Source organism: Trichechus manatus, unplaced genomic scaffold, assembly GCF_000243295.1.
Source record: "Trichechus manatus latirostris isolate Lorelei unplaced genomic scaffold, TriManLat1.0 scaffold00008, whole genome shotgun sequence".
NCBI classification, from domain to species: domain Eukaryota; kingdom Metazoa; phylum Chordata; class Mammalia; order Sirenia; family Trichechidae; genus Trichechus; species Trichechus manatus.
Window position 1 is genome coordinate 30929909 of NW_004443944.1, and position 27735 is coordinate 30957643.

Genomic DNA, 27735 nt, shown 5'->3' on the forward strand with positions numbered 1-27735 from the left:
TCAAGCACTCAGCACCAGAAGGTCCTTGGAGGGCAGAACAGAGAGCCTGGTTAGTGAGTGAGGGGCTTCTGGCTGCAGCCTCAGCCAGGCATGCCTACCTTTGGATTGAGCAAGGCACGTTTCTGGAAAGCAATAACTCTGAGAAGTGGGGAAGACTGAGGTCAAATGGGCCTAATGATCACCCTGGCTGTGTCATCTGCTTGCCTGGACAGAAGTCACTTCCCTCTCTGCCCCTCATCTCCTTATTCCCCAAAATAAGAGAAGGGGGCCTGAGCCCTTCTCTACACTCTTCCAAAATCTACTTTTCATAATTAAAAAAAAAAAAAATTCTACAACAAAATAAATAATAAGAGTAATGAATTATAGAACAAAATAAATATTCGTGAGTCGCTGCTCACATTAAAAAAAAAAAAAGTTGAGGAAAGAAATAAATAAGGAAGAAGGGACAGCTTTTCCTTACAGTAGAATTCCAGTGAATAAATGTAAAAGGAGTTATAGAAATAGAAAATCACCATTAGGCAGACACCACAGTAGTAACGGTTGCAGGCAAGAACCATTAATGAATGCCAAAAATAGTGGGAGAAGTATGATGAGAAACAGGATATTTTGATAGCCTTCCCCCAAGATACTAATTAATTTCAAAGGGAAAAATGTAAGTTTATAATGGAAAACCTGGCAGGAACCACCTTAACTGTGTGATCAAGGTCAACATCACCAGTGATAAGACACTGACATCATGTGCCCCTAAAACGATGCATTTGGAAAGGCACAGCTTCACCTCTGTGGTGTTCTTGCCAAAATGCATACCCTCAGTCTAATCAAGAGAAAACACTGATTCTATCAGACTTGTTAGAAAAGTCAAGGTCATAGAACAGAAGGAAAGGGTGAAGAATTGTTACAGATTGGAGGAGACAAAGGAGGCATGACAACTAAACACAAGGTGGAATCCCGGACTGGATCCTAAATGAGAAGGGACATCTGTGGGAAAACTGGTGACTAAGGTCTGCAGATTAGGCCATAGTTTTGAGTCAGTGTTAATTTCCTGGTTTTGATCATGGAACAGTGAAACCTATGAGAGCTGGAACGCGACGGGACGGCCTTATTTTTCCAGGTCTCGCCAGCTTTCTGCCTTTGACACGTGCCGTCTTACCACTTTCCTCTCACTCTCTATAAGTGGAAAATATTTGAGTTTTCCTTCTCAGACAGGTTTCGGCCTTACATAGCTTCCAGTTTTGGCAGGTTTTACTGTGTTAATCTGTAAAATGCTAACATTAGGGGAATCTGGAACTCTCTGTACTGTTTTTGCAACTTTTTTGTAAGTCTAAAATTATTTCAAAATAAGAAGTGAAAACAAACAAAAACTTCTATATCCATATAATAATAATAATATTAGCTACCATTTACAAGGGGCTTACTAGGCCAGGTACTGCCTGAAATCTTCTTATAAACCTGTGGTTCTCCACCTTCATATCATTCTATTACAGATATTTGTGTTATCCTCTTTATTATTCTGAAATAAAATTCATAGATTATATGGCCTACTTACACCTACATTGTAAAACCATGTATAATTTTCTGACTGGAATATAAAGGAGAAATAAAAGATAAGTAATTTATAACAAAATGATATGTATTTTGTGCTCAAGCACAATCTACTCCAGAAAGAACAACTTGCCCCCCACCAATTTCAAAAATGTCCCGGGGAGGTGGTGGGGACAGTGGGGACAGTGTAGTGCCCATTGAGAACCACTGGTTTGAGTTGTCTCCCGTTATTTTGGTGCACACCCTAGCACCAGCCTTCATTAGCTGTGTGACCCTGAGCAAGTGGCCTACCCTCTCTGATCCTCAGGTTCTTCACCTATGATGTGAGGGCAAACATCAACCAGGGCTGTCGTAAGACCAAAACACGTGTGTGGGTCAACACACATGTTGAGTAAATGGTAGAAATGATGCTAATGGCAATAAATGGGCACCAATCCCATTCATACTTCCTAGCCCCTCTTTTTAACGATCAAATGCTTTATCTCACTTAGTTTCTCAACACAAACTCCACAAGGTGAGTATTGTTTCCCCATTTTCAGAGGAGGAAACGGAGGCTCAGAGCAGTGTTGAGGGCTTGCAGGTGCTCAAGAGGTGGAACCAGGTTGGGAACCCCTGGGGGCTGGCCCAAAGTTTGCATCTGACCACTGGCTACACTGCCCATCCAAGGCCATCGCCCACCTCCCTCGCATCTTCCCCATCATGTGGAGGAGCAGCGCTCCCTGGGCCCAAGTCTAGGCCTGGCAGGGGTAGGAGATGCCGGGTACTCTGCACACTGCTGGTGGCAATGCAAATGGGTGCAACCTTTTGGAAAGGGAATTGTCAATCTGGGGTCAAGTTCCAGTCATTCCACTTCTGGGAATCTGTTCCAAAGAACTAAATCCTGGATCCAGAAACAGTTTTGTGCACCCAGGTATAATGATGATACTGATAATGATGGACATTTCTAGAACACTTACGATGTGCCAGGGATTGTGCAAGGTGTTTTATACACAGAGTCTCTTTTTATCCTAAAAGTAGCCCAATAAGCAAGTACTATGATCAGCTCCTTGTTACAGAGTACGAAACCGAGGCTCAGAGAAGTTAAATAACTTGCCCAGGATCATTCAGCTGGAAACTGGCAGGGCCAGAATTTGAACCCAGGCCGTCATGCTCCAGAGCCTCATTCTTTAATCTCAGTGATCTCCTGACTCCCTGATCAAAGCCGTGTTTAAAAATAAACGCCAGAAAGATTGGAATGAAAAACATCAGAATGTCTCAAGTGGTGATGTCTGGCTTGCATATGTGTCTAGGAGGACACATCCACGTTGTTTAGTATTTTTTCTCCTCGGTTTCCCAGATTTCAGATACTGAGCATACGTGGTTTTTATAGTAGAAACAAGAGTCCATACACTTGAACTTCAAGTCATGACCTGTCATGACTATAATTAGGTCATTACTTCTGGAATATTTACCCAAAGTCCAGTCTCCCCACTGAGCAGAGAGAGCGTCTCAAGGGCTAGGCTTGTATGTAACTTGCTCACTGCTGCAGCGCCTTGCACAACATCTGGCATACAGTAGGTGCTCAAAAAAGTTTTTCCAGTGAACTAACTTCACACTTACTTTGAGCAAGCCCCTTAGCCACTCTGAGACTCAGTTTCCCCATCTGTAAGATGGGCTAATGATACCTGCTGTGAGGTTTAAGTAAGCTCATGATGTGAAAAGATTCCTTTAAGGAACCTTTGCAGCTTTCTTTCTTGTTCCCTCAATCCCATACTTTGAAAGAAGAAACTCCTGATCTCCCAACCTTTCCTTCCCCCCTCACAGTTTGCGGCTTGGCAGCTTGCAGTCCCCAAGGCTGATGGACAAAGGACATGGAGGAGAAAGCAGAACAGACCTCTAGCTCCCCTTACCTCCAGGACCTCGATGTTTGCATTGCTGAAGTCGATGTTGAGGATTTTGGGAAGAGGGACTCCAGAGCCCAGCACAGCTGTGGAAAAAACAGTTAGACACGGTCAACACAGCCAAGGGGTGTCAGCACAGGGGAAGTCGTCAGTATTTACAAGAAGACTGGGAATTTCTTTCATGCCTCTAGGCTCTTGTCCTTGCAGTTCCTTCTTCCGGGGGCACACTCCCTGACCCCTGCCTCCATGGTGAGATCTGAGCCTTCCCTGAGACTCTGCTCAGAAGTCATCTTCTGGGTGAGGCTTCCTGCGGGCTACTCCTCCACGAGAGAAACTGCAGAACATTAATTCTCTGTTTCCACATCTGCCTCCCCTATCAGACTGTGAGTTCCTTGTGGATAAGGACTGTGTCCCCAGCATCACCCAGCCCTGGGCCAGGCACTCGGGAGAGGACAAGTGATTGCTGAGTAAAAGAATGGAAAAATTCACCTGGGGCCCCAACAAATGACCACCGTGCTGTTTGTTTTTGGATTGTCAGAGCCCACTTTCCAGAAGGGCAAACTGCATTTCAGTGAGAATAAGCGATGACCCCAAGTTCACACCACATCTTAGTGACCAAGCTAGGATGACAGTCTCAATTTGTGGCCTCTCGGGTCAGCCCAGCACAGTTCCTGACATCATTCTCCCCGACTGGGGAACACGAATGGGCTGTGAGACCAGTGTTTTTCCCGTGACTGACCCATGATTGACACTCCTCCACCAATCGTTCCCAGGATAAGAGTCTGTTTGAGATCAAGGGCTTCTCCAACGAACCAGGCTGGTACAGCTGACAGCGTCGGCTAGCGTGTGCTCGTCCTTCTTCCTCTCCCTTCCATCAAGCAGAAGTGGGGAGAGAGTGGTGGAGGCTGAGTAGCATGAGGGTTTGTGCCTGAGGTTTCCAATCTTAATGGGGTTATTCGGCTGTGTGACCAGCTGTCACAGGCCCAGGTGACTCTCACAGCTCAACAAGAAGCCTCTGACAACATGCCCAAGATGCCACAGAAAGGATCAAATGCGCTCAATCTATTCTGTTTATGGGGTTGGGCCAGAAATCCTCTAACTGATAACATGGCTGCCTGTGGGGAGGACTCTGGGTTAGGAGGTGGGGATGTTGGGGGAACTTTAGCTTGATCTGCACGGATTAATTTTTTACAAGAATGTATTTCTGTAGTCTCTGTATAATTAAAAATAAATACACGCTTAAAAACAAAATCAAAACCTGTACACCAATGTTCACTGCAGCACTTTCCACAATAGTCAAAAGGTAGAAACAACCAAAATGTCCATCAACAGATGAACAGATAAAAACAAAATGCAGTATACACAGACAATGGAATATTATGCAGCCACAAGGAGAAATGAAGTTCGGATACATGCTACCGCATGACCCTACCTTGAAAACATTATGTTGGGTGAAATCAGTCACACACAAATGGACAAATACTATATGACCTCACTTATATGAAATAAGAAAATGCAGAGAAACCGAAGATTATTAACAGTTAGCAGGGGTGGGAAAGAGGCGGAAAGGGGGAGTTTTTGTTTGGGGGGCCTTAAGTTTATGCTAACGGTGGTAGAATATTTCAGAAAAGGATAGCAATAACGGAGGCACAGCACGGAACATGTGACTGATCTCATCGAGCTGTGAATGTGGGAGTTGTCCTGGCGAATGTTTCAGTGTATATACTTTCACCATAATAAAAAAAAATCAGAAAATAACTGTATGAAAAAAAATTGAAGAAACAAGAGTTTAGAAGGAAATAACTGCCTCTGGGAGGTGAGTTTATATGTGTGTATGTGTGTGGGTGGGAGGGTGTGTGTGGGTGTGGGTGGGTGTGGGTGTGGGGGTGTGTATAAAAAAAAAACAAACCTATAGGGTTTCCAAGGAGTGGCTGATGGATTCAAACTGCCAAGTTTTGGTTAGCAGCTGAGCTCTTAACCACTGCGCCACCAGGGCTCCATATATATATATATATATATATATATATATATATATATATATAAAACTGTTTTGGACTTTCTAAAGTTTACACACTTACAATTTTCACTCACAGACAGAATTTTACATATATAATCAGAAAAACAAAGCAATCAGCCAAACTAACAGAAAGATAGAATAAAGCAGAGGAAGCAAATAAGAAAGTTGACAGACCCTTGGGGACAACATTTGCATTCAGAGGCTTAACTAAATGAGTTTTGAATGAAGTTCTCAAAATAAATTATTGAAACAGGATAGTCGTATTCTAAACAGGCCCAACAAACCAGCAGCCACTTGATCCCAAGCCACAGGCCCTTGGGGAAGCACAGGTACCAGCTCTCACCGTTCATCGCAGGCATAAAGGCCAGGTTGAAAATCTTCCTGACAAGCACCTCCATGAGGCCAACCTGCAAAGGAAGAACAGGAACTGAACCAAGGCAGTGGGTTCACTCAGACCCAAAGGGCGCCTTGAGCCGGGCCCTGGGGCCTCCATGGACCTCTGGGCAGGTTCCTTCACCTCTCTGACTCTCAATTTCCTCAGCTGTAAAATGGGCTAGTGACCTCAGCTTGGAGTCCTTGCATGGCACAAACAGGTAAGCACTTGGCTATTAATCAAAAGGTTGGTGGTTCAAGTCCACCCAGAGGCACCTCGGAAGAAAGGCCTGATGATCTACTTCTAAAAAATCAGCCATTGAAAACCCCGTCGAGCACTCTTCTACTCTGACACACATGGATGGGGTTGCTATGAGTTAGAATTGACTTGATATCAGTTGGAAAATTGGAACTCCACTTTACAAGGATGCGGTAAGGGTTACAGGCAAATCATGCAAAATGCCTGGCATTGAGCCTTTTCGTATATTATCCCCTTAACTTCTCTAATCTTCAGTTTCCACATCTGAAAATGGGCGTGAATAATCTTTATCCCTAGAATGGTTGTAAAAATCAAATGTAAGCTCCTATTTACCCCTAGGATGGTTGTAAAAATCAAACGTAAGCTCCTATCTGTAAAATTAAGTCCCTGGGTGGTGCAAATGGTTAACATTCTAGGCTGCTAACTGAGAGGCTTGTGGTTCGAGTCCACCTAGAGGCACCTCAGAAGAAAAGCCTGGCGATCTACTTCTGAGAAATCAGCCTTGAAAACCCTGTGGATCACATTTCTACTCTGACACACATGCAGTCGCCATGAGTCAGAATCAACTCGAGGGCAACGGATTAGATGTAAAATGCCTGCCGGATGGAGCCTCACAGGGGTAAGAGCACGGGACTCAAATCCCAGGGCTGCCTCTTACTAGCTCTGTAGCCTTAGGCGAGCCACTTAAACGTCTGAGTTTGGAAAGGATGGTGTGAGGATAAAATGAGAAAAACTTAAAAAAAAAAAGCTTAATGTAGTGCTTAATGTAAAAAACAAACCAAAAAAAAGTTTACGGTAGTAGCTCAATAAAAATTCATTCATTTCACAATAAATGTTAGCTCGTTTCTCCATTTACAGTCCAGAGATTTCAGTTCGAGTCCCAACTCCGTCCCAACCAGCTGTGAGGCCTCAGGCACAGCATTGCCTGTCTCTGCTGTTGTTAAGTGCCGTCGAGTCAACTCCAACTCATAGCGACCCTATAGAGCGGAGTAGAACTGCCCCATAGGGTTGCCAAGGAGCAGCCGGCAGATTCGAACTGCTGACCTCTTAACCACTGGGCATCTGTTTCTCCACCAATACAATGAAACTGGTGGTAGCGGCCCCAGGGGCTGCAGTAGTTTGGATCAGAAAAGCTTGAAAACAAGCAACGAACTGGGTCTGACTCTTCTCTGTGCGCGTGGAAATGTCATCCAAGCCTCTATTGAGTTGGCAGTTTGTAAAAGAAAAGAGGGGCCTTTCTGAAGCCCTGGGAGGGATGGGAGATCCCAGAATGAACGAGGAGGTGAAACAGGACCAAATGCTAGAATGTAAGCATCTCAGATTCATTGCCTCCTAGACAAGCAGAATTTTAGGACCCCGAGGTTAAGAAGGGATGGAGCCCTGGAGGCACAGTGGTTAAGTGTTCAGCTACTAACCAAAAGGTCTGCAGTTTGAATCCACCAGCCGCTCCTTGGAAACCCTGTAGGGCAGTTCTACTGTGTCCTATAAGGTTGTTGCAAGTCGGAATAGACTCGATGGCAACGGGTATTTTGGTTTAGGTAAGAAGGGGGGTTAGAAATGAATCAAAACTCATCCATTTTGCAAATGAGGAAACTGAGGCCTGGAGTGAATTGTACTGCCCAAGGTCACAGGGCAAAGCGAAGCCTCCTGACTCCAGGAAGGAAGTCCTGAGGACATGGCCACCCCCACAACCTCCCTACCGTGAAGTGGAGAAATTTGGGCCAAGGGGCCCCACCCGAGGCTGCCAGTTACAGTGGGACAGCACGACAGTCGGAGCAGGAAGAGCAAGGAGTTTGTGCTCTGCCCACACTCGCTCTGTGGGCCTCAGTCTGTAGAACGAGGCTGCTGACCTCCAAGGGCCTGACAGCGCTGAGGCCTGAGTTTCCCAATTCACACTAACTCCCCAGCTCCCAGCCAGCCTCACAGGGATGCCCTGGGACTAGAAGTAGCCCTGGGGCCCGGCCTTAGGACTTACATCAAAGTTGCCCACATCTGAGGTTCTGAGGTTGAGGCTGGTCCTGCGGATAAAGAAAACAGCCTGTTGGAAGTAGCAATTACCCAAGAATCAGAAGGTTCTTGCATTTCAGTAGAAAAGCTCCTCCACCAACATTCTCATGGAGATCTCTTTTAATCTAGGGGTGGTTAATGAGAACAATGCTGATTTCCTCCTTTCTGAGCATTAACTACATACCAGGCACGATGTTAACGGCTTTAGATACCATATTCTATGTGTAAGGTTCAAATCGTAGCAACTGTGGGACAGAAGTCCCTGGGTGGTGCAAATGGTTAAGCGCTAGATTACTAGCCGAAAGACTGGGAGTTTGAACCCACTCAGAAGTGCCTCAGAAGACAAGCCTGGCAATCTGCTTCCTAAAGGTCACAGCCTTGAAAACCCTATGGAGCACTTCTACTCTGCATACATGGCATTGCCATGAGTCAGAATTGACTCAGCTGCGACTAAAAACAACAAGCTGTGGGACCTTGGCCAGATTGCTTAACCTCTCTGTGCCTCAGTTTCCTCATCTGCAAAGGGGGTGGCTGCAAGGACTAAATGAGTTAATTCACGTAAAGTGCTTAGAACTGAGCCTGGCATAAAGCGAGCACTCTGCGTACGTTAGCGATAGTCACCACCTCACTTAATCCTTACAACAACTCTGGGAGGAGGGACTGAGGCTCTGGGGGTAACTTGCCTCCGACTGGAGAGCTAAGGAGGGATAGTGCCAGGACTCACACCCTGAACCTGTGCTTTCAGCCGCTACACTACTCTGAGGAGGAAAGCTCAGGGCCTGGGTGTGAGGCCTCGCTCTGCACTGCGAGGGCCTCAGACTTGCTGCACCTGAATCTCACCTGCAAGCCTACAGACCCACCTGAAAGAGCCCAGACCTGACCTGCCTGTGGGGCAGAACATCATCTGGGACATTCAAAAGGATCAGCTCAACCTCCAGCAGGAGAGAAGCAAAGGAATCTTCTCAGGGGAGAAGACTCTCTGCTTCGAACATAGTTTATTCCTCCCCAACTTTACTCCCATCCCTCACACCTCACACCCCACTGGCCACTTCACTCCCACGACGCCAAGCTCTTTCCCTCCCCATGAAGTCTGTCCTCACTTCTCTCCTTGCCAGAAACCCTTAGTTCTTCTCGAGGCTGGAGCCTTCTCATCCAGGCTTCAGGTAGAATATTACCTCCTTAGAAACTTCTGGAAGGCTCTTCTTAGTATCAAATTATGAACACCTCCCATTGTATGGCTGGATAAATATTTGTTGTAAAAAAGACCAGGCATATGCTGAAAATTTTAAACGTGGTCTCATTTAATCTTGAAACGGAATTAATAATAATACTTCTATAGGCTGATGTCAATAATTAAATGGATTAAAGCACATTTAGGACTTAGCTCAATGTCTGGTACATAGATAACATTCAATAAATAATAGTTATTATTATCATTACTCCTATGACTCCTGTGAGGTAGGGACTGTTATCCCCATTTTCAGATGAGAAAAGTAAGGCTCAGAGAGGCGAAGCCACTTGGTCAAGGTCACACAGCCAGTTGGTGCTCACATCAGGATTTGAGCCCATACTTCTTGGCTCCAAAACCTGTGCTTGTAACCACTTAACACAGCTCTAGGTCCGACAGGCCTGTGTCAGCTCACAGCCTCTCTATGTACTTGCCTTGTGGCCTTGAGTAGGTAAATGCACCTCTCTGAGCCTTAGTTTTCCTCCTCTTTAAAAGGGGAGAATAATGGCCCTAACTTCACAGGACCGTTTTGAGGGCTAAACAAAGTAATACAAATCAAGTACCTAGAGCAGAGCTGGTACACATCGTTATTATTATTGATGCTGTTGTTGTTGCTGGCAGTAGGTTCTTTCCACTAAGCTCACAGCTTCACCCACCCTGCCCAGCTTGTGTTAGCAGACTTGGCAGTCACAGTCCATTTCCACCTTCGCAGCCTCTGGATTTGCTCAGCCCGGACAGCCATGCCAGCAGACCCCTAAGCCTTCCTGGTGAGCTAGCCACAGCCACAGCAGTGCCAAAGACGCCTTTCTGAGGAGCAGGAGACCAAGGCAGCGAAACCCCCTTACTTGTCCAGCTTGGTGTTGATCATGAGCTTATCTCCCTCCACAGAAAACATGGCCAAGAGGTCTGTGTCCTGGAGGGAAAGGGAAGAAAAAAGTGACACCTCAATCACATAACCAGCACTGTGTGCTGAGGACCCACTGTGTGCTGGGCGCTGACCAGGTGCTTCATTAACACTGAGCATGATAACATGTTGTTCTGAAGCCTTTGTCAACTCTCCTTTGAAGCTGAGACCTCCAACAATGCTCACCATGTAATGGATGATTTTTCCTTCCCTAGGAAGTTAGAAATAATAAACTGCCAACATTAACTATTGTTTACAAGTAAGTCACATTCGAGGCTGAGTGCACATTTCTCAGAAAGACAATGTCACAGTAATACCAATGATTGAGATGGGAGATGTTTACCAAGTTTATCCGAGATGCATTGGTTCTAAAAGAGAGGAATCCACTGGAATGGCCATGAAAGAAATCAAAAACATCAACAACAATAAAAAAATGGAAAATAAGTGCTGGTGAGGATGTGGAGAAATTGGAATCCTTGTGCACTGATAGGATTCTAAGATAGTGCAGCCACTACAGAAAACAGTTTGATGGTTCCTCAATAAGTTAAACATCAAGTTACCATATGACTCAGCAATTCCAATCCTAGGTATACACCCAAAAGAATTGAAGATAGGGACTCAAACAGAACAATTGTTCATGCAGCATTATTCACCACAGCCAAAAAGTGGAAGGAAACCAAAGGTCCATCAACTAATAAATGGATAGAAAACATGTAGTATATTCATACAATGGAATATTATTCAGTTATAAAAGGAATGAAGTTCCTATAGGCTACAGTGTGGTAGGCTTTGAAAACATTATGCTGAGTGAAAGAAGCCAGATACGAAAGACCAAATATTGTAGGATTCCACTTACATAAAATACCCAGAATGGGCAAATACACACAGACAGAAAGCAGATTAGTGGTCACCAGGGACTGGGGGAAGGGAAAATAGGGAGTGACTGCTTAATGGGTATGGAGTTTCTTTTGGGGTAATGAAAAAGTTCTAGAACTAGCCACTGGTGGTGATTTCACAATATTGATAATGTACTAGCTACTGAATTGTACACTTTAAAATTATAAATTTTATGTTTTGTGCACTTTACCACAATTTTTAAAAAAACACAGAAGCTGCCTTTAAAACCTGCTTCAGGTGAGCCACTGCAGATGGGATTGGGTATCATCACTGCCAATCATAACTGTCCCACCTCCTAGGGTAGGGTATAAAAGGTCCAGACTCATCCCCTCTCCAAGTAGAAGCCTTTTTTGTAGGAAAATCCCTCCCCATCCTCACCCCGCAAAATAAACAAAATTTAAAAATTGGCTTTATGGAAAAAAGCAATCTCCCAACAGATTCAAGTGATAGTATTTGTGATGATATGAATAACAATCACTGTGATGGTGGAGAACAACTGGGGGCTCTGAATGCATATAGCAGGGACCCATGCTGGCATGGGAGATCATCCTGAGGAAGGAGTGTTTGAGCTGAGGACTGAAAGATACATAAGACTGGGTCAAGTGAAAAAGGTGCAGGAAAATCAGGCCCAGAGAGGGAGTAACCTGCCCAAGCACATGCAGCTACAAGTGGTAAAGGCTGGATTTAAACCAGATCATCTGGCCCCAAAGCCAGGCCCACAGTCACCACACTGGGGACCAACCATGGGGCTTTGAAGGAGCCTGTGGTCCCCAGGAAACCACATGACTCTGTCTTGAGGCCCAGCTGAGGGCCGTCCACCCCCAGACACTCACCACATCAATGAGGCAGATGGTGGTCTCGACATCATTGGGCTGGGAGACCATGACCTCGGCTATGGCAAACACCTTCACCAGCGCCTTGTCCTTCCGCAGCGTCACCGACGGCGGGTTCGGCACCTGGATCTTGATGGTGAGTGGGCGGGACTCGGGGTACTGCTGGAATACCTGAGGACAGCACCGGGTCCAGGTGAGTGGGGGGTCGTCAGCCAATCTCTAAACACACAGCACAGGAGCCTCTCACTCAGGCGCCTTCAGGTTCAACGACATAATAGCTTGAGTCCCACGAACCCCATGCAGAGCCTCTTCCCACTGGGGGATGCAGGTAAGGTGCTGCCCTCTCTGGACCACTCATATAGGCTCCTTGTGATGATGAAATGTGATAGTGCTCACAAAGCCTCCAGCTCAATGCCCGACACGTGGAACTGCTCACAGCCTGGCACTATGCCAAGTAGGGGCTCCTGTGGGCACTGGGTCAGGGCTCGACATGGGTAACTGCATGAACCATCACAAGAACTCCATGGCGTGTTATTTTCTCCATGTGACAGATGAGAAAACTGAGGCTCAGAGGGAAATTGAGGCTCAGAGCAAATTGTCCACGGCCAGCAGGGGAGTTGAGATTCGATGCCAGGTCTGTGTGACTCAGAAGCTCAGGCCCTTTGCTATTCTCCTTCTGCCTCAGGACACCCTTCCCACAGCAAGGGAGTCCACAATTTAGGGTGTGTCTCAGAGAAATCTGAAAGCCTGGGCTGCCTCCCCCGCCTGGATTTGCTGAGGCTCCTGAGACCCAGAGTGGGAGGGATCTGAGCCTGTTTGTTGCAAATTGATTCTCTGAATTACTTAGCTTTTGGTGAAGGGACAATTCACCAAATGCCCAGCTCGCCAAGCTTACTAAATAACTGATTTATCAAAAAATATATATTTTAAGTAATACTCTTTTTAATATATTAAATAAATATAAATATATGGGCAAAACATAAAGTTGCTTTTAAAAGAAAGAGGAATGGAAACTTTTGAAAGTTTCCAAACTGTTGAAATGGAAACGTTTCCATACGCAATGCATGGCCATGCAGGTCATGGTCCTAAGAAGATTCTTCATTTTCCTGAGCACATTTAAGGCGAAGATTCTTTTGGCCAAGCTCTTGGTCAATTGGTAAACCTGGTCAATTCAACCAGTTGGCCACTCAGTGAATTCACCCTTCGGCAAATTGGCTTTCAACAAGTTGACTATCTGGTGAACTGGCTTTTTGAAGGGGATGTCCCAAACACCCCCACCCGAACTTACAGAGTCTCTAAGGATTAGCAATGCTTTCATTCATGGGATACCAGGTGGTTACTTGGCCCTCTCTCCTCACAGAGGCAGGAGACCTGGGATGTCCTCCCAGCTGTGCTCCACCCTCTCCCAGTGACGCCACCCTGGTCTGTGTCTCCAGGACATATTCCCCTGTGTCTGTCCTGAATCCCTCTTGCCAGAGACCCAGTCCAGTTTCAAGGCCTGAGTTCCTGTTCTAGCCCAGCTCTGCCACTGACACATTGTGTGGTCTCTCTGAAACTCAGTTTCCCCATCTGTAAAAGAGGTGTGGTCTTCCCTAATGGTCCCGTGGATAGGGGTGGGGGGTGATTAGAACCAAATGAGTGGTTTCTCAAAGCAAGTCATAAGCATGTGCAAACACATGGGAGTTGCTCCAATAAATAAAAGTCCAGTTAATTGAGGAATCCACCTGTCTCCTGCGCTGCCTCAGATACGATAACATTAGATAAAGTGGCTTTCAACCACGTGAGGACGATGGTGATCATTTGTTGAGTTTGGTGTTTGTTATAGATCATTGCTGGGAGGCAGTGAAAGGAGGGGGACTTTTCACTCTCTTCTCCCCTAGAGGCTGTCTCCTCCCTTGCTTCCTTCTTTGAATTCTACCCAGAACTAAACAGGGCAGATGAAAAGTTGTCTACAGTATCTGTAAATTACAGCAACCCTTTACACCTGTGTAACGCTTACTGAGTATGGACCTTTTTTCAGCAAGATGCAGTGTAAACGGCCTCGGTCCAGGGCTGGGACCAGATGGACCTTGCTTCTGTTTCAACTGTATATGGACACTAATCGGACAAGAGTGCTTTTGCTTCTTCTTCTTTCTTTTTTTTAAGATTTTGTAATTATTGACAACAATAATAATACTTAATATTTGTCAGATACCTGCTCTGTGCTAGGGTTTAGATCCCAGGTTCACAATCACCCTGTTTTCCAGATGAGGAAACTGAGGCTCAGAAAGACAGTCATTGCCTAAGGTAATATGGCTGGGACATGCTGAGTTGGGATTCAGATTCAGGTCTGTCTGCTCCAAAAACATACCTCTTCCCCCTTAAGACACCATGGACCCACCAAGTGCCTGGCCCTGTGCTGGCATCACTGCACACGCGTCATCTCCTTTACTCTCATCCATGAGCCTGTGGAATGGGTGTTAGTAACCTTTTATGACAAGTGAGGAAACTAGGGCTCAGAGATGTCAAGTCTCTTGCCTAAAGTCACACAGTGTGGAGGTGGCCAGGTCAGGTTTAAATCTGTGCAGGCTGGTCCACCACTAGAGCTCACGATCTTTCCACCTCAACCCTCTCATAGGGATCCAGCCTCCAAGCCTTTGTCACTGCACTTCCAAGGAGGGTCAGGACACCCCACTCTAGTGATGAGCACTTTCCCATCCAACCTGGCTCCTGGGATAGCTGGAAGGAAGGTGAGCCTGAAGACAATGTGACCGTTTGCCTTACATACCTTAGGAATCAGCGTCCCCAGTGTGGACGTGGTGAGTGGAGGAAGCTCTTCAAACTGCAGGACAAAAAGAGTCATTTGAGTCCCTGAGGCTATAGGGACAGACAGGAGTTGTTAATACAGTGTGCTCAAAGACAACCAGTGAGGGCATCTTCTCTACCTTAAAGAAATAGCAAGACCCCTTTGGAGGCCCTGTCCATCCAGCAGACCACATGGTCCACAGTTGACATTTTGTGTTTCACTGGCCTGGACACTTAAGCTCACCACAAACATGCCTTACTGAGCAGAGGCAAGACCTGAATTCCAGGCATTCCTGAATCTGTCTTCTCTAAAAGATGTAACTTTTTATTCAGCCAAGGTGAGCTCAAGCGAGCCCTATTTGCATAACCCAGTGTCCACCCAATTCATGACTTCTACCATATCCCTGAGCCACCTGTACCTTTATTTACTCACTTCTTTGAATTGAATTATTTTTTAAAACCTCAAATGCTCTTATTTTTAAAGGAAATTTATAAAGTTATTAAAAATGGGAAGCTAGTTCCACTTGACAGAAGAGATCATAATTTTAAAAATAAATGCAATAAAAACTTAACAGTGCCATTACATTCTAGGTGGATATTATTGTCTGCGTAGGGCTTTGGGTGTGAGACCTGTTCTTAGTTAAAAAGAGGGCACTAATCAGTACAAGAGAGGGTTGACTATGTACTGGCACCAAATGGAGACTTTCCTTGTGATGGAATCAAAGTTTGACATGATTTGTATTGTGCTTTCTCAGAGAACACTTTGTTCTTAGGAGATGTATGGTGAAATTTATAGAGTGAAATATGATGTCTCCAAAAGCTCAAATTGTTCAGAAACAACAGATAGGTAGGTAGGTAGATAGATAGATAGATAGATAGTTAGATGATAGATAGATAGATAATAGTTAGAGAGACAGAGAGAGATATGAAGTAAATGTGGCAAAATATGAACAACTGGTGAATCTAGGTAAAGGGTATATGGGTGTTCATTGTACTACTTTGCACCTTTTCTAAAGGCTTAAAATTTTCAAAAGAGAAGGCTTGGGAAGAAAAATAACTGGAGCATACCTATGGGTGGTAGTTTACGTTTATGTATCTTTTAAATACTTAGTATCCATGAAATATAATATAATATAAAAATTTATATTAAGATATATACATATATAAATATGTATTATGCTTTTAAAAAAGGATTGGAATAAAATTGAATAAGGAGCAACTTTCTCACCATGGGATTTGATGTTACTTAATGCCATGTCTGTGAACCATCTAAAATCCTCCTGGGCACTATGCTTTGGTAAACACTGACACAATTATTACATGCCCATGAATTGGAGATGAGTCAAGGGGTGGACTGTCTACAGTTTTCACTTTAAAGCAATTGTCCTGAGGCCATGGGGACACTAAAGGATCAACAGGGAGCTGTTTGCTGCCCAGCCCACTCACCCCCTGATGGGGCCATGGCTCACCATGCCATCAGTGATGTCAATATCCAGTGCCCCTTGCTTCTGCAGGAGAGTCAGCACTGAGCCCAGGAAGTTGGCAGAGATGGCCAGTTGGGAGTTGGTGTTGTCACCCATGGGGGGCAATTCTGGCATCTTCTGCCTGGGAGCTATAGCTGGCCGCCCCAGTGGATAGTCGATGAGGCCTCCTCCAGCCTCCCCAACCAGAGTCTGAGGGAGCAGAGAGTAGAGGAATCATGGGGCGGGGACACGGAGAAGAAGGGAAGAGAGATTGAAGGCTAGGGTGAAGCTCCAAATCTGCCTCCAGGATGCCTTCCCTGATTAAACCCATTGAGCCTGAGTGACTTCTTCATTTATAGCCCCCAACTCTTCTTCAATCTGCAGCTCCTGTTTTATAATCACTTATAATTATGCCATGGCATATTACCATATATTTTAGATACGTATATGACACGGATTCACTACCACCTCAGCTCTGCCATGATGAATTAGCACATTTATCTGTCTGTACAATACACATTGGCTTATATGATCTTCAAAGACCAGACTCCTCTCCATGGCCCACAAGGCACTGTGTGATCTGCCTGAGGGGGCCTCTCCAGCCTCATCTCCAGCCACTCTGTCCCTCACCCTCTGCAGTCCAGCCTTGTCAGTTGCTCACATTGCCTCACCACCCCCACCATGGGGCCTTTGCACTTGCTATTCTATTCCGCACTCTTCTCTTGTTAAGTCCCACGCATGTGGAAGGTCTCAGATCAAGTGTCACCTCCTCCAGGAAGTCCTCTTTGATCTCCCCAGATAGATAATAGCCCCCTGCTTTAGGTCTGATAGCCTTGGTTCCTTTTTCATAGCACTCATGGTCTATAATTTCATCCTTGTTTGAGTTATTCTTTGATGGTCTATCTCCTCCAATATATTTTAAGCTCTATCAGGGGAAGATCTTGTCTCTGTTATTCACTACTGTACCTCTGTCACCCAGCCCAAAGCCCTGGCATAGAGTAGATACCCATATTTCTTGAATGAGTAAGTATTTATGAATATACTAGGCATGCATATGTATATGTTCATAGGTGTGACTATGTGCAGCGGAACATATGTGTACACCTGCACCTTTGTATCTGATGGAGCAAGTGGGGGAAGCATCCAGGTTTGTGCAGCCTAGGAGAAGTATGCATGTCTGCGTGTGCCCATGTACAGTTAGGGGCCAGATTCAGTGATGTGCTGGAGCCAGCTCATACCAGCTCATGAGAGCCAATTGTACACATCCACATTCAATGACATCCCATTGGTAGCTTAAATCAGCCATGGTGGGAGTATTTACAGCATGGAAATTGGCAAACACTACAAATCAGGGCTTTATTTATTTATTTATTTAAATCATGGAGAGCCCATTGTTAAAAGCTTAATAGCACCCTACTGACCATATCATTCTTCTGGCAAACCCACACCCATAGTAGCAGCTCTAGTAGCTAGGAGCTAGCTTGTCTGGGTTCATATCCTAGGTTCACAGTTATTAGCTGTGTGATATTGGACAAGTGGTTTAACCTTTCTGTGTCTCAGTCCGCTCATCTGTAAAATGTGTTCAGTAAGAGTGCCTACCTCATATGGTTGCTGTGAGGATGGACTGAGTTAATCTACGCAAAGCACTTGATAACTGTTGGCTGTGATAATGTTTCCTAACATGGCTTCTAGAAGGTCTTCATCTAATTGAAAAAGGGTACTGTTCAAATGTTGCTTCTTAGGCATTCAGCAGCAGCCCTAGGGGACCCTCACCCATACCCTTGCCTTCAGGGAGGAGAGCTACGTTCCCCTTGCCCCAAAGCCCAGGTACTCACATTGAGGTCTAGCTCCAGGAATTCCCCAGTCACAAGCGGGAGGCTGGAGAAGGTGTACTGGACACTTCCCAATATTCCCAGAGGAATCAGAGCTGCAGGCAAAGAAGAGGGTCATAGGAGGTCTCCCTAACCCACCCAGATGCCTTCCTTCCTCGTGCCCTGCAGCTGGGAGCCTAGGTTTCAGATTCAGGCCCTGTGGAAAGAGCAAGAGCTCTGCCTCTTCCTTTCTGCAAGACCTCAGGCAAGTCACTGCACCTCTCTGGACCTCAGTTTCCTCTTCTGTAAAATGAGTTTAATGTAACACCTTGGACTATATGGAGGAGGGTCAATGATAATGATAAGCCTTGTAAACTGTAAAGCGATGTGCAGCAGGGAGGAAGGTTCAGGGTTTCACAACATGGTGCTTAGTTGAAGCTGGCATTTCTCTGACTGCTTAGTGATGAACAGCCCACCTCTGGGCTTTTCCTCCCTTATCCTTGGCCACAGAGGGAGAGCTTTTTACCTGCCTGAGAAAGCCATCCCCAAACTACATGGAGTCCCAGAGAAACAGGAGCACTATCAGAGAGAACTGCCCTGTATGGCTGTACAGGCTATGCAATACACAACTTGAGATGCTACCAGTACATTGTGGTTTTTGTGAAATGAGACCCCTGGAATTGGGCAGTGCCCAAACTACACAACCATATGGGGCAGCCCTGGAGTAAGCCCAGGAATGTTTACTAAGAGGTCCAGGAAGGGGTTGTGGCTTGGTCCTTGTTTCCCAGGTCTGAGGACCTGGACAGTCTCCATGGTGCCTCCTATTACTCGATCTCCCAGTCCCTCTGTGGTCTGAAGCCAGACCCTTCATTTTAGGGATAAAGAAACTGGGAAGAGTTTTTCCAAATTCGGCTGGCTGCCAGGCAGAGCTAGGGCTCAAGCCCAGCCCCCTGACTCCTAGTCCAGAGCTGTAGCCTCCCAGTCCAGGTGAAAAGCTCCTCCCTCTGGGACTTGGGGGGATTGGTTGGGAGTGAGAGGAAAGGCCAGACGGCCCCTCTCTCAGGCACCACCACACCACACTTCAAGAGTCTGAGGACACGTCTGCCTCCCTGCACACTACCTCCCCACAGACACCTCTATGTCCCCAGGGCCTTCCCCGGGGCTGGGCCCAGAGCAGGTGCTACTAGGTGTTGGCCAAATGGAGCAAAGCAGGAAAGACTTACAGTCCACGAGACCCAGCTGGTCATTGACAAGGCCCAGCACCACATCCACGATGGGGCAGAGCTGTGAGGGAGAAAGGGCCATGAAGTCAGTTCCAGAGATGTTGTGGGGGCCAGGGGAGGGTGGAGCACCAGTAATAATAGCCATGGTAGCTTGTAACATGCTTGCTGTGTACTAGGCACGTCGTGGGGTAGGTTCTAGCATTATTCCTATTTTACAAGATGGCAAAACTGAGGTTCCAAGAGAGTATGTGACTGCTACACAGCTAGAAAGTGTCCAAGGTGGGATTCAAACCAGAATGGTGTGATTTTCTAGCTCCATTGCCTCACTCCTTCATTAATCTGCCCCTCCACGCTCCTCAGGGTCCTCCCTGGGCTCCAAGAGCATACCCCCAAGCCCCTGGCTCCCTCTGTCCCTCTGGGTCATCTGCATGCCCCAGGGAAGGGGGTTAGACAGTGGCCCCTTGGACAGAGGAAAGTCTAAGTTCCTTGATCCCTGTCCCAGGACAGGCTCTTACCAAGTCAGGGAGGACGTTGGCCAGGACTCGGTTCACTAAGTTGTCCACAAGGTTGGGGAGAAGGCTAAGGAGAGAAGAGCAGACTGAGGACAAGGCTCACAGCCATAGAGGGCTCATCCAGCTTGTCCATGTTGGAGGTCCCTAGCCCATGGAGAACTTTAGGTGTTGGAACACTTTTCTGATAGCTGGAAGGACACTGTACTTTCACTCTGGACCAAATGGGTAGGCTACCCAGGCAAATTGTTTGGCTATTCATTCATTCAACAAACAAACGCTTCTTGAGCTCTACAGTAGGCCAGGCTATGATGTTTCCAACATTTAATGGCAAAAGTCATCTCAACCTTGGTTCCCTCCTGCTCATCTGCCCCTCTAATCGGGTGTTCACTGCAGCTTTGCATCACTTTCCAAGAAGGAAAATGAATGTATTACTTTATCCAAGCATCTAACACAGGTTTTGGCACATAGAAGGTACTCAATAAATATCAGTGGAAGGGAGGGAAGGAGGAACACTGGCCAATAAAACGTTTTTATATAGTTCACGAGAAAGGGCTGGTTATTGACGCTAAAAAGATTGGGAGACACGACCCATTTTCAGACAAGGAAACTGAGGTTCAGGGAAGTGGCCCAGAGCAAGTTCTAAGTACACCCCCAACTCTTAACTAAACCTCTTAGCCAGGTAGTTAAGGGCAAGAATAAGTGAATCTCACATGGACAAGATGCACAGATAGGCAGACAGACAGATTTGTAATCCCAGTATTTGTTTCCACAGGCCCTGCAGTGATGGGGGGTGGGGAGGGTGCATGTGTGAGGGAAGCATGGCCCAGAGTGGGCACTAATTGGTGTTGACCGAATGAAGCAAAGCAGGAAGGATCACTGACAACCTGACTCTGAAAAACTGGTCCCCACCCCACGTCCACTGAGCCCTGCCTGTCCTCTCCTGCCGGGGTTGTAGCTGGCTGTCCAATGTTGTGCCAGTCTAACAAAGCAAAGAAGTTCTTGAGGTAAAATCCTAATTAGAACATTTTCTCTGTAGCTTACTATGAATTTTGGTCTCTCTTTTAAGTGGAGTCAACTTACGGGACCTTATCTTGATTCCAATTCTCCTCGGATGATAAGGCCCTTAACAATTCATGTGTCTGTGTATGCGTGTGTGTGTGTGTACGTGTGTTAGGGGCATAGTTTGAAGTTCATTCATGTGTATTCAGGGTACAGACTATTACAGATGGTTTTCCCCTTCTGGGAAATTATCCAATAAACACATCAACATCAGTTCACGTAGGAAATGATGTGTGTAAAACTTTATTTATCGTAGCCTTGTGAGTTAGAGCAAAAGATTAGGCAAATTGAAATGTCCAGCAATAGGGGGCTGGGCAAATAAATGGCAGTTCATGCAGATAATGGAATATTACACAGCTATAAAAAATAACAAGGAAGCTGTCAATGTCCAGATACAGAAAACTCTCCAAACAGAGTAAATGAAAGAAGCAAAATGTGAAACAGGGTGTATATATAATATGCACCCATTTGTGTGACAAAGGAGGATGGAAGCTAAGAGTCTACAGTCCAGGTTTGCTCACATTTGTATGAAGAACCTGGAAGGAGACTCAAGAAAGGAATATTCATGGTGAGCTTGGAGGGACGGGGCAGATGGGAGATAGGGCTGGAGGGAGGCTCTTCATTGGGCCTTTTTGTCTTTTAGATTGTTTAACCATGTATTGCCAAATATATTTCCTAGTGAAAAATGTAAATTTAAAAATATGTAAGGTTTCCGAGTGCTTCCGTCCCCCTCCTTCCCCTCACTGGGGCCTCAGGGGCCAATTCTTCCTGGCTCCACCCACCCTGAACCAGAAACAAAGACTCAGAGAAGCCAACGTGAATCAGAAAGAGTTAGGATGAAGTTGCACGATGAGTTTTTCTGCTCCCAAAGTCTAGATAAGATGAGTGCTGGGAGGGTTGGGCCAAGGAATTAATAAGACAGAAGGGGAGGAGTGGGGGGCCAGAGGCCTCAAAGAGAGAGACCAGAGAAGGATCTCCCATGATGAAGATCATGGAGTGAAGAGAAAGGGACTCAGCTCCGAGCTGTCCTAAGTGTGCCTCGTCCAAGACCACTACCTAGGGATAGTGTACCAGCTAATATAAGGACAACTGAAACCTCTCTGGACAGAGGGTGGGAACTGGGAAGTCCCTGGATTACAAACAAATTCTATTCCTAAATCTATCTTTAAGTCAAATTTATACATAAGTTGGAACAGCTGAGTACAGTTGATATCTAACGTCAATTAGTCAAATGTTTGTCTTAGTATATAGTGTATAGTGTACATTTCTATGCATAAAAAACATTAAAGAAACACTTCCAGATACACTAAAACATCTTTAACATAATAATACAGTAATAATAAAAGTAACGTTTTGATGCGCATCACAAAGTAGCACCCATTTGTTATTACGAACCATTGTATGTACCTCGAATTTTTAATATAATAGGCTTTATGGGGGTTGGTCCATAACTTTGAGTTGTATGGTTCACAACCCGGGGGCTGCCTTACTTTATGGGGAGGGTGTGATAGAAAAAATTCACATAACATAACCAACAGGGAAACTTCCCCATGAGTTGGGGCACCAATGGACACACTACCCCGTTAGATACATATTCATAAACTCTTGAAATGTGTCAGATTCTACACCAAGTGTTTTACATTCATTCTCTCAATCCCCAAGGGGAAAAGAAGTACTCCCATTTCACAGATGAAGAAACTGGAGCTCAGAGAAGGCAACTGAGTTGCCCACTGTCACACAGCAAGGAAATAGTAGAGTCAAGATTTGAACCTGAATCAGTTTCTAGAGCCTATTCTCTTAACCATCATGAATCAAGATTGCAATCAGGATTGCAAAGCTTCAGGTGTGTATCATCAAACTATTCTCCAAGTTGGCTGAAGCCCCACATCCTGGGTTTGAAGGCACACCCCCTAGAGCCTGGTCATGGAAGCGCTAGACCAGGGTCAGAGGTGAGAGTGTGAATGGCTCAGCATGAGTCTTCACTACTCCTGAAGAATCACTGCTCTGCCCACACCAGTGCCCATGGGTAGGTGAGTGGCACCATTTTGTTTGCCAAAGATAGACTACCATCCCCCAAGGCACTTCCCTGTCCAATGGTACTCACCCTCTCAGCAGCCTAACTTTGATGCCCCCCAAAAGGGTGTCACATCGCTCAATGACCAGCCGAGGAGAACCTGTGCCGTCCATGGTCAGCCGGACCTTGGCCGTGATGTTCACTTCCACCGCGATGTCCAGGAAGCCAATAAGACTGGATGAGACCAAGAGGCCAGGGAAACAATGAGTTACACTCTAACAGCCAGACAGTTCACACTATCCAGGCCAGCCCGGCACCTCTCCACCTCAGGCTTTTGCCCTTGCTCCCTGCCATCAGTTATGTCCCTTGCTCATTTTAGGGGTCCCAAACCAGGAAAACTTCTTTCATCCCTAAAGTCAATAATAATAAATGAAGTCTGTGTATAAATTCTGGTTTCCAAGGTGACCACCCAATCACCTAGCTTTGTAGACATGACCTCATACCATGGGGATAAATCTATGCAGAAATTCACCCTCTGAGGTCTCCTAATAAGCACCTGCTCTATGGCAGGCGGAGCCCTGGTGGCTCACTGGTTAGGAGCTCGGATGCTAACCAAAAGGTCAGCAGTTTGAATCCACCAGTTGCTCCTTGGAAACCCTATGGGACAGTTCTACTTTGTCTTATACGGTCACTGTGAATTGGAATTGACTTGATGGCAACAGACTCTTGGTTTTCTATGGCAGGCACTATTCAAGGAGGCATTTTGCTTGCCTCCTCTCACTTACAGCCAGAGCCACCTGGGAAAGGAGGTGTTCTTATTATTCCCATTTTAGGGGAAGATACTAGGCTTCACTGACATTGAGATTGGCCCAAGGTTATGCAGCTTATAAGTGAGAGAGTCAAGATGTGAACCTAAGCTCTCACCTGACTCCAGCCTCCCAGCTCTTAACCACCACTCTAGGCTGCCCTCACTGCTGACAGGGATATCGAGATGACCTTGAGGCAAGACTTGCGCTGGCTTATTAATCCTCATGTTATTGATCAAGGGACTGAGGTATAGAGAGAGAAGATGACTTGCCCAAGATCTCCCAGCGAGGACATGGGGTGATAGGGGCCCCTCCAGGGCCAAGGACACACACCTGTTCCCATTGATGGCCACGCGGGTGTACAAGCTCAGGTAGACACCCACGCCAGGCAGCAGCCGCACAGACACCCGAGGGAGGGTCAGCTCCACGATGCGAAGCCTACACGGGATGGGCGCAGAGAGCACTGGGGAGGCCAGCCCCCCCCCCCCACTAACCTGGGAAGCGCCTCCCTCACACCCTGTCTGCTCCAGTCATTCCTCCTGACTCTAGGAAGACCCGAGTTTCTTAGACAGAACTTAGGAAAATATAAAAAAGTTAAAGGCAAAAGTTACCACCATCTGTAATCCCACTGCCAAGGGACCCACCATTTACATTTCTGTATATTTCCTTAGAATCTCTTTTCCATGTAAAGATGCCGTTCCTTCTGCCTGACCCTGTCCTTCTTTGCCTGATTCTCTCCTGCACATCCTTCAGATTTCAGCTCGAGGTCCTCTACCTCGAGAAAGCCTCCCCAACCTCCCCAAGTAAGTGAGCTCCCTGTTCTCATTCTCACTGCCCCATGAACTTCTCTTGTCACTGTTACAATTGTACGATTATTTACAGACTTCTTTCTCAATGCGCACGTACCCCACCAGCCTGCAAGTTCTGTGAGGACAGGGGAGATGTATCTTTTCTTGGTCAAATATTGGGTCATGTCCCCAATGCCAGCACAGTGCCCCACCCATAGTAGGAACTCTTAATTATCTGTTTAATTAAATAATGAATATGAGGAGAAGGCTGGCACAGTTGAAATTATACATGTAATTTTAAATCCTTGGGCTTTTTCCATTTAAACTATATTACTATGACCATTCTACAGATGAGGAAACTGAGTCTCAGAGAGATTAAAAGAATGACCCAAAGTTACACAACAAATATAAAAGGTTGAGTTGGGACTCAGCTCAGACTGTTTCATGGCAAGATCCCAAACCATGTAACTTGGGACTTTGAAGATGTCTGGTCTTGACACCAAGCCCTGAAGTGTACGGGGCTCTGAAGACCATCCCTCCCCCAACCCCAGGCCTCTGGAGGTGAGCAGCCCTGTTTGTAGTTTGGTCAGTTGAGCCCAGCCCCTTCTTACCCTGTGATGCCCTGCACAGTGCTGAGGATGCCGCCCTCGCCGAGCACGCCCAGGACGCCCCCTCCTCCGAGAAGTCCTCCATTGCCAAGGAGACCTCCCCCGCCGAGCAGGCCACCTTGGCCTGACAGGATGCCATTAGCCGCCAGCATGCCCCCAGTGCCCAGCAAACCACCTGGGCCCAGGGCCCCAGTAGCCACACCAGGTGGAATTTCTCCAGGCCGAAGCTCTTGCCTGCCCATGGTTGGTGCACCCTCTGCTGACCTATACTGTCCATGGCCCCTGTGGCCATCATTCGCATTCTCAGCATTGTGGTAGTCACCATTTTGGAGGTCCCTGATGCTTCCATCTGACTCTAGGATCTTCCCATATTGGTATTTGCCTCCCTGCTGAGCGGTGTTGTCGTTGGTCTCGATATGACCATACTTGTAATTACTACCAAGCTGTTTGCCGTTGGTATATTTTGTGGGTGGCTCTCGGACATGGAAGTCATTGTAGGGAACACCACCAACACCTCGGGGGAATTCAACGCGTCTGTAGTCATCGTAATGGTGCCGGCTACTGCCCAAAAGACCACCACCACCCAAGAGACCACCACCACTGCCACCAAGCAACCCACCACCACTACCACCCAATGACCCACCGCCACTGCTACCACCACTACTCTCTGATGGCCGATCACTACTACTGCTACCTCCACCGCCCAACAATCCCCCACCACTACCACCCAAGAGCCCACCACCACTGCTGCCACTGCCACCCAATAAGCCTCCACCCAACAGGTCACCACTAACCCCTCCACCCTCACCACCAAGCAGGCCTCCCAGAAGACCTCCCCCGCCACCTCCACCTCCACTTCCACCAAGCAGACCCCCCAGGAGAGGCCCACCACCATCACCACCAGCTTTTCCCATGGGCACCTCTCTCAGGGCCGAGTGGAGGGCATCGCTTTGCTGCAGGGTGCCCGAAATGGCTGCAGAAAGGTAAAAACATCAGTCAGAACTTCCTCTCTTTCTCCCACCTCCAGCCCTTATGCACCACCCGCTGGAGCATCAGAGCAGGAGCATTGCTACACTCTCGGGACCTCACTTTCCTATCAGTATAATTGCAGAGGCCAAATGGGAAGATTCCTCCAACCAGTCTAGCTCTGACGTCCTAGGTGAGCTCAGTAGCTGCTGCGTTTTACCTGGTTAACTTGAATGAGATTTTGACATCATTCAACCAAACCTTGATGGATTCTCTTCCTCATACTCCCTTCCAAGTGCCCCACACTTTGTTGATGTTGTTGTCATTTGCTGTTGAGTAGATTCTGACTCCTGGCGTGTTACAGAGTAGAACTGCATCATAGGGTTTTCTTACTTCTCATCTTAACAGAAGCAGATCACCAGGCCTTTTCATCCTCGATACAGCTGGGTGGGTTTGAACTACCAACCTCTAGGTTAGCAGTTGAGCGCAAACCATTTGAGCCACCTAAAGGCCATCTCTCCACACTTTACAGCTTAAAAAATCTGCTTTCTCATGCATCATCTCAGCTGATTCCTGGGAGACAGTCAAAGCTAAAGTTATCATACTTATTTGATAGATAATGAAATTGAGGCCTGTGTGGTACTCAGAGACCTCTTGGATAGGAAAGATCTCATTTCCTATTCTCATGATTTCCTTAGGCAGAAACTGGGGCAGAGAGTGTGCCTCATTTGCCAGATGACAAAAGAGAGGTCCTAAGAATTGGAGGCAGGAATAATTACAGCTCCCTCTAACTGAGGACCTTCTATGTACCAGGAAATGTGCTAAGTTTTCACGGAGGTCGTCTCATTTAATTCTCATATCAATCCCCTGGGATGGGGACCATAATTACACCTATTTTGCAGATGAGGAAACTGAGGCTCAGAGAATTCAAGTCAGGGACTTAACGTCACATAGTCAGGATTTGAACCCCAGGAAGTCTGACTCCAGAGCCCAAGTTCTCGGTTAGTGCTCTCTACTGCCTCAGGAGACAGGAGCATAAAGTCCCCAGCATGGTGCTTGGCACATAGTAGGTGCTCAGGAAATGGTAACCAAAATAAAAAGGGGAAACTGAGGCCCAAAGAGGTCACCTGGTTATTTAATGTGGAATCTGTGAATGAGAAAGAGGGTCCTTCAGAGTTGGCTGGTCTGCCCTGCCCATCCCATGTCCATCACCACTGGGGGTTGGACTCACCATTGCTCAGCACCTCTTTGGTAACCCTGAGGACAGTATTTGTCTTTTGGTGGACACCACACACAGCCGCCACGGATAGGGCAGCCACACACCACGCCGTCCACATGCTGGCACTGCTTCCCTGCCAAGGAGACACGGTATCAGATGGCCGTGCATCACCACCATCAGATGGCCAGCAGGTAGAGCTAGGCACCCCCTACCATGAGCCCTATCAGGACCATGAGGCCGAGAGACAAGGAAACTGACCCCATGTCACACAGTGGGGTAGGGCCAAGAATTCCAGAAACCTCCTGCGTTTTTCAAACTGAAATGAATCTGGGGACACAAAGCAGACATCAATAACCAAACTGTCCCAGAGCAGGGATGTCTGATTATCTCCCAAGCTGGGATTTCCAAAAGGAGCCTCCAGGGGGAGGAGTAATGGAGATTTCCATGTGAAATAGCAAACCGATCACAGGTAGGCTCTGGGGGACACTCTCTAGCATCTACCCATCCATTCACCCCATCTACTCATCCAACCATCCATTCTGC

At 46.6% G+C, this 27735-nt stretch overlaps 1 protein-coding gene across 1 annotated transcript; it reads right to left on the reverse strand.

Moving 5' to 3' along the window:
- Window positions 1-27310, reverse strand: BPIFB4 (BPI fold containing family B member 4). Its single transcript, XM_004370441.1, has 16 exons — window positions 27205-27310; window positions 25909-25980; window positions 25011-25521; window positions 23945-24049; window positions 22896-23039; window positions 19736-19799; window positions 19221-19281; window positions 18022-18113; window positions 16193-16396; window positions 14707-14760; window positions 11940-12110; window positions 10151-10218; window positions 8046-8088; window positions 5783-5846; window positions 3432-3508; window positions 1-24 (listed from the first exon to the last, which is right to left on the reverse strand). The coding sequence occupies exons 1-16, from the start codon at window positions 27308-27310 to the stop codon at window positions 1-3; spliced, it is 1860 nt and encodes a 619-aa protein (XP_004370498.1).
- Window positions 27311-27735: the final 425 nt, after the last annotated feature.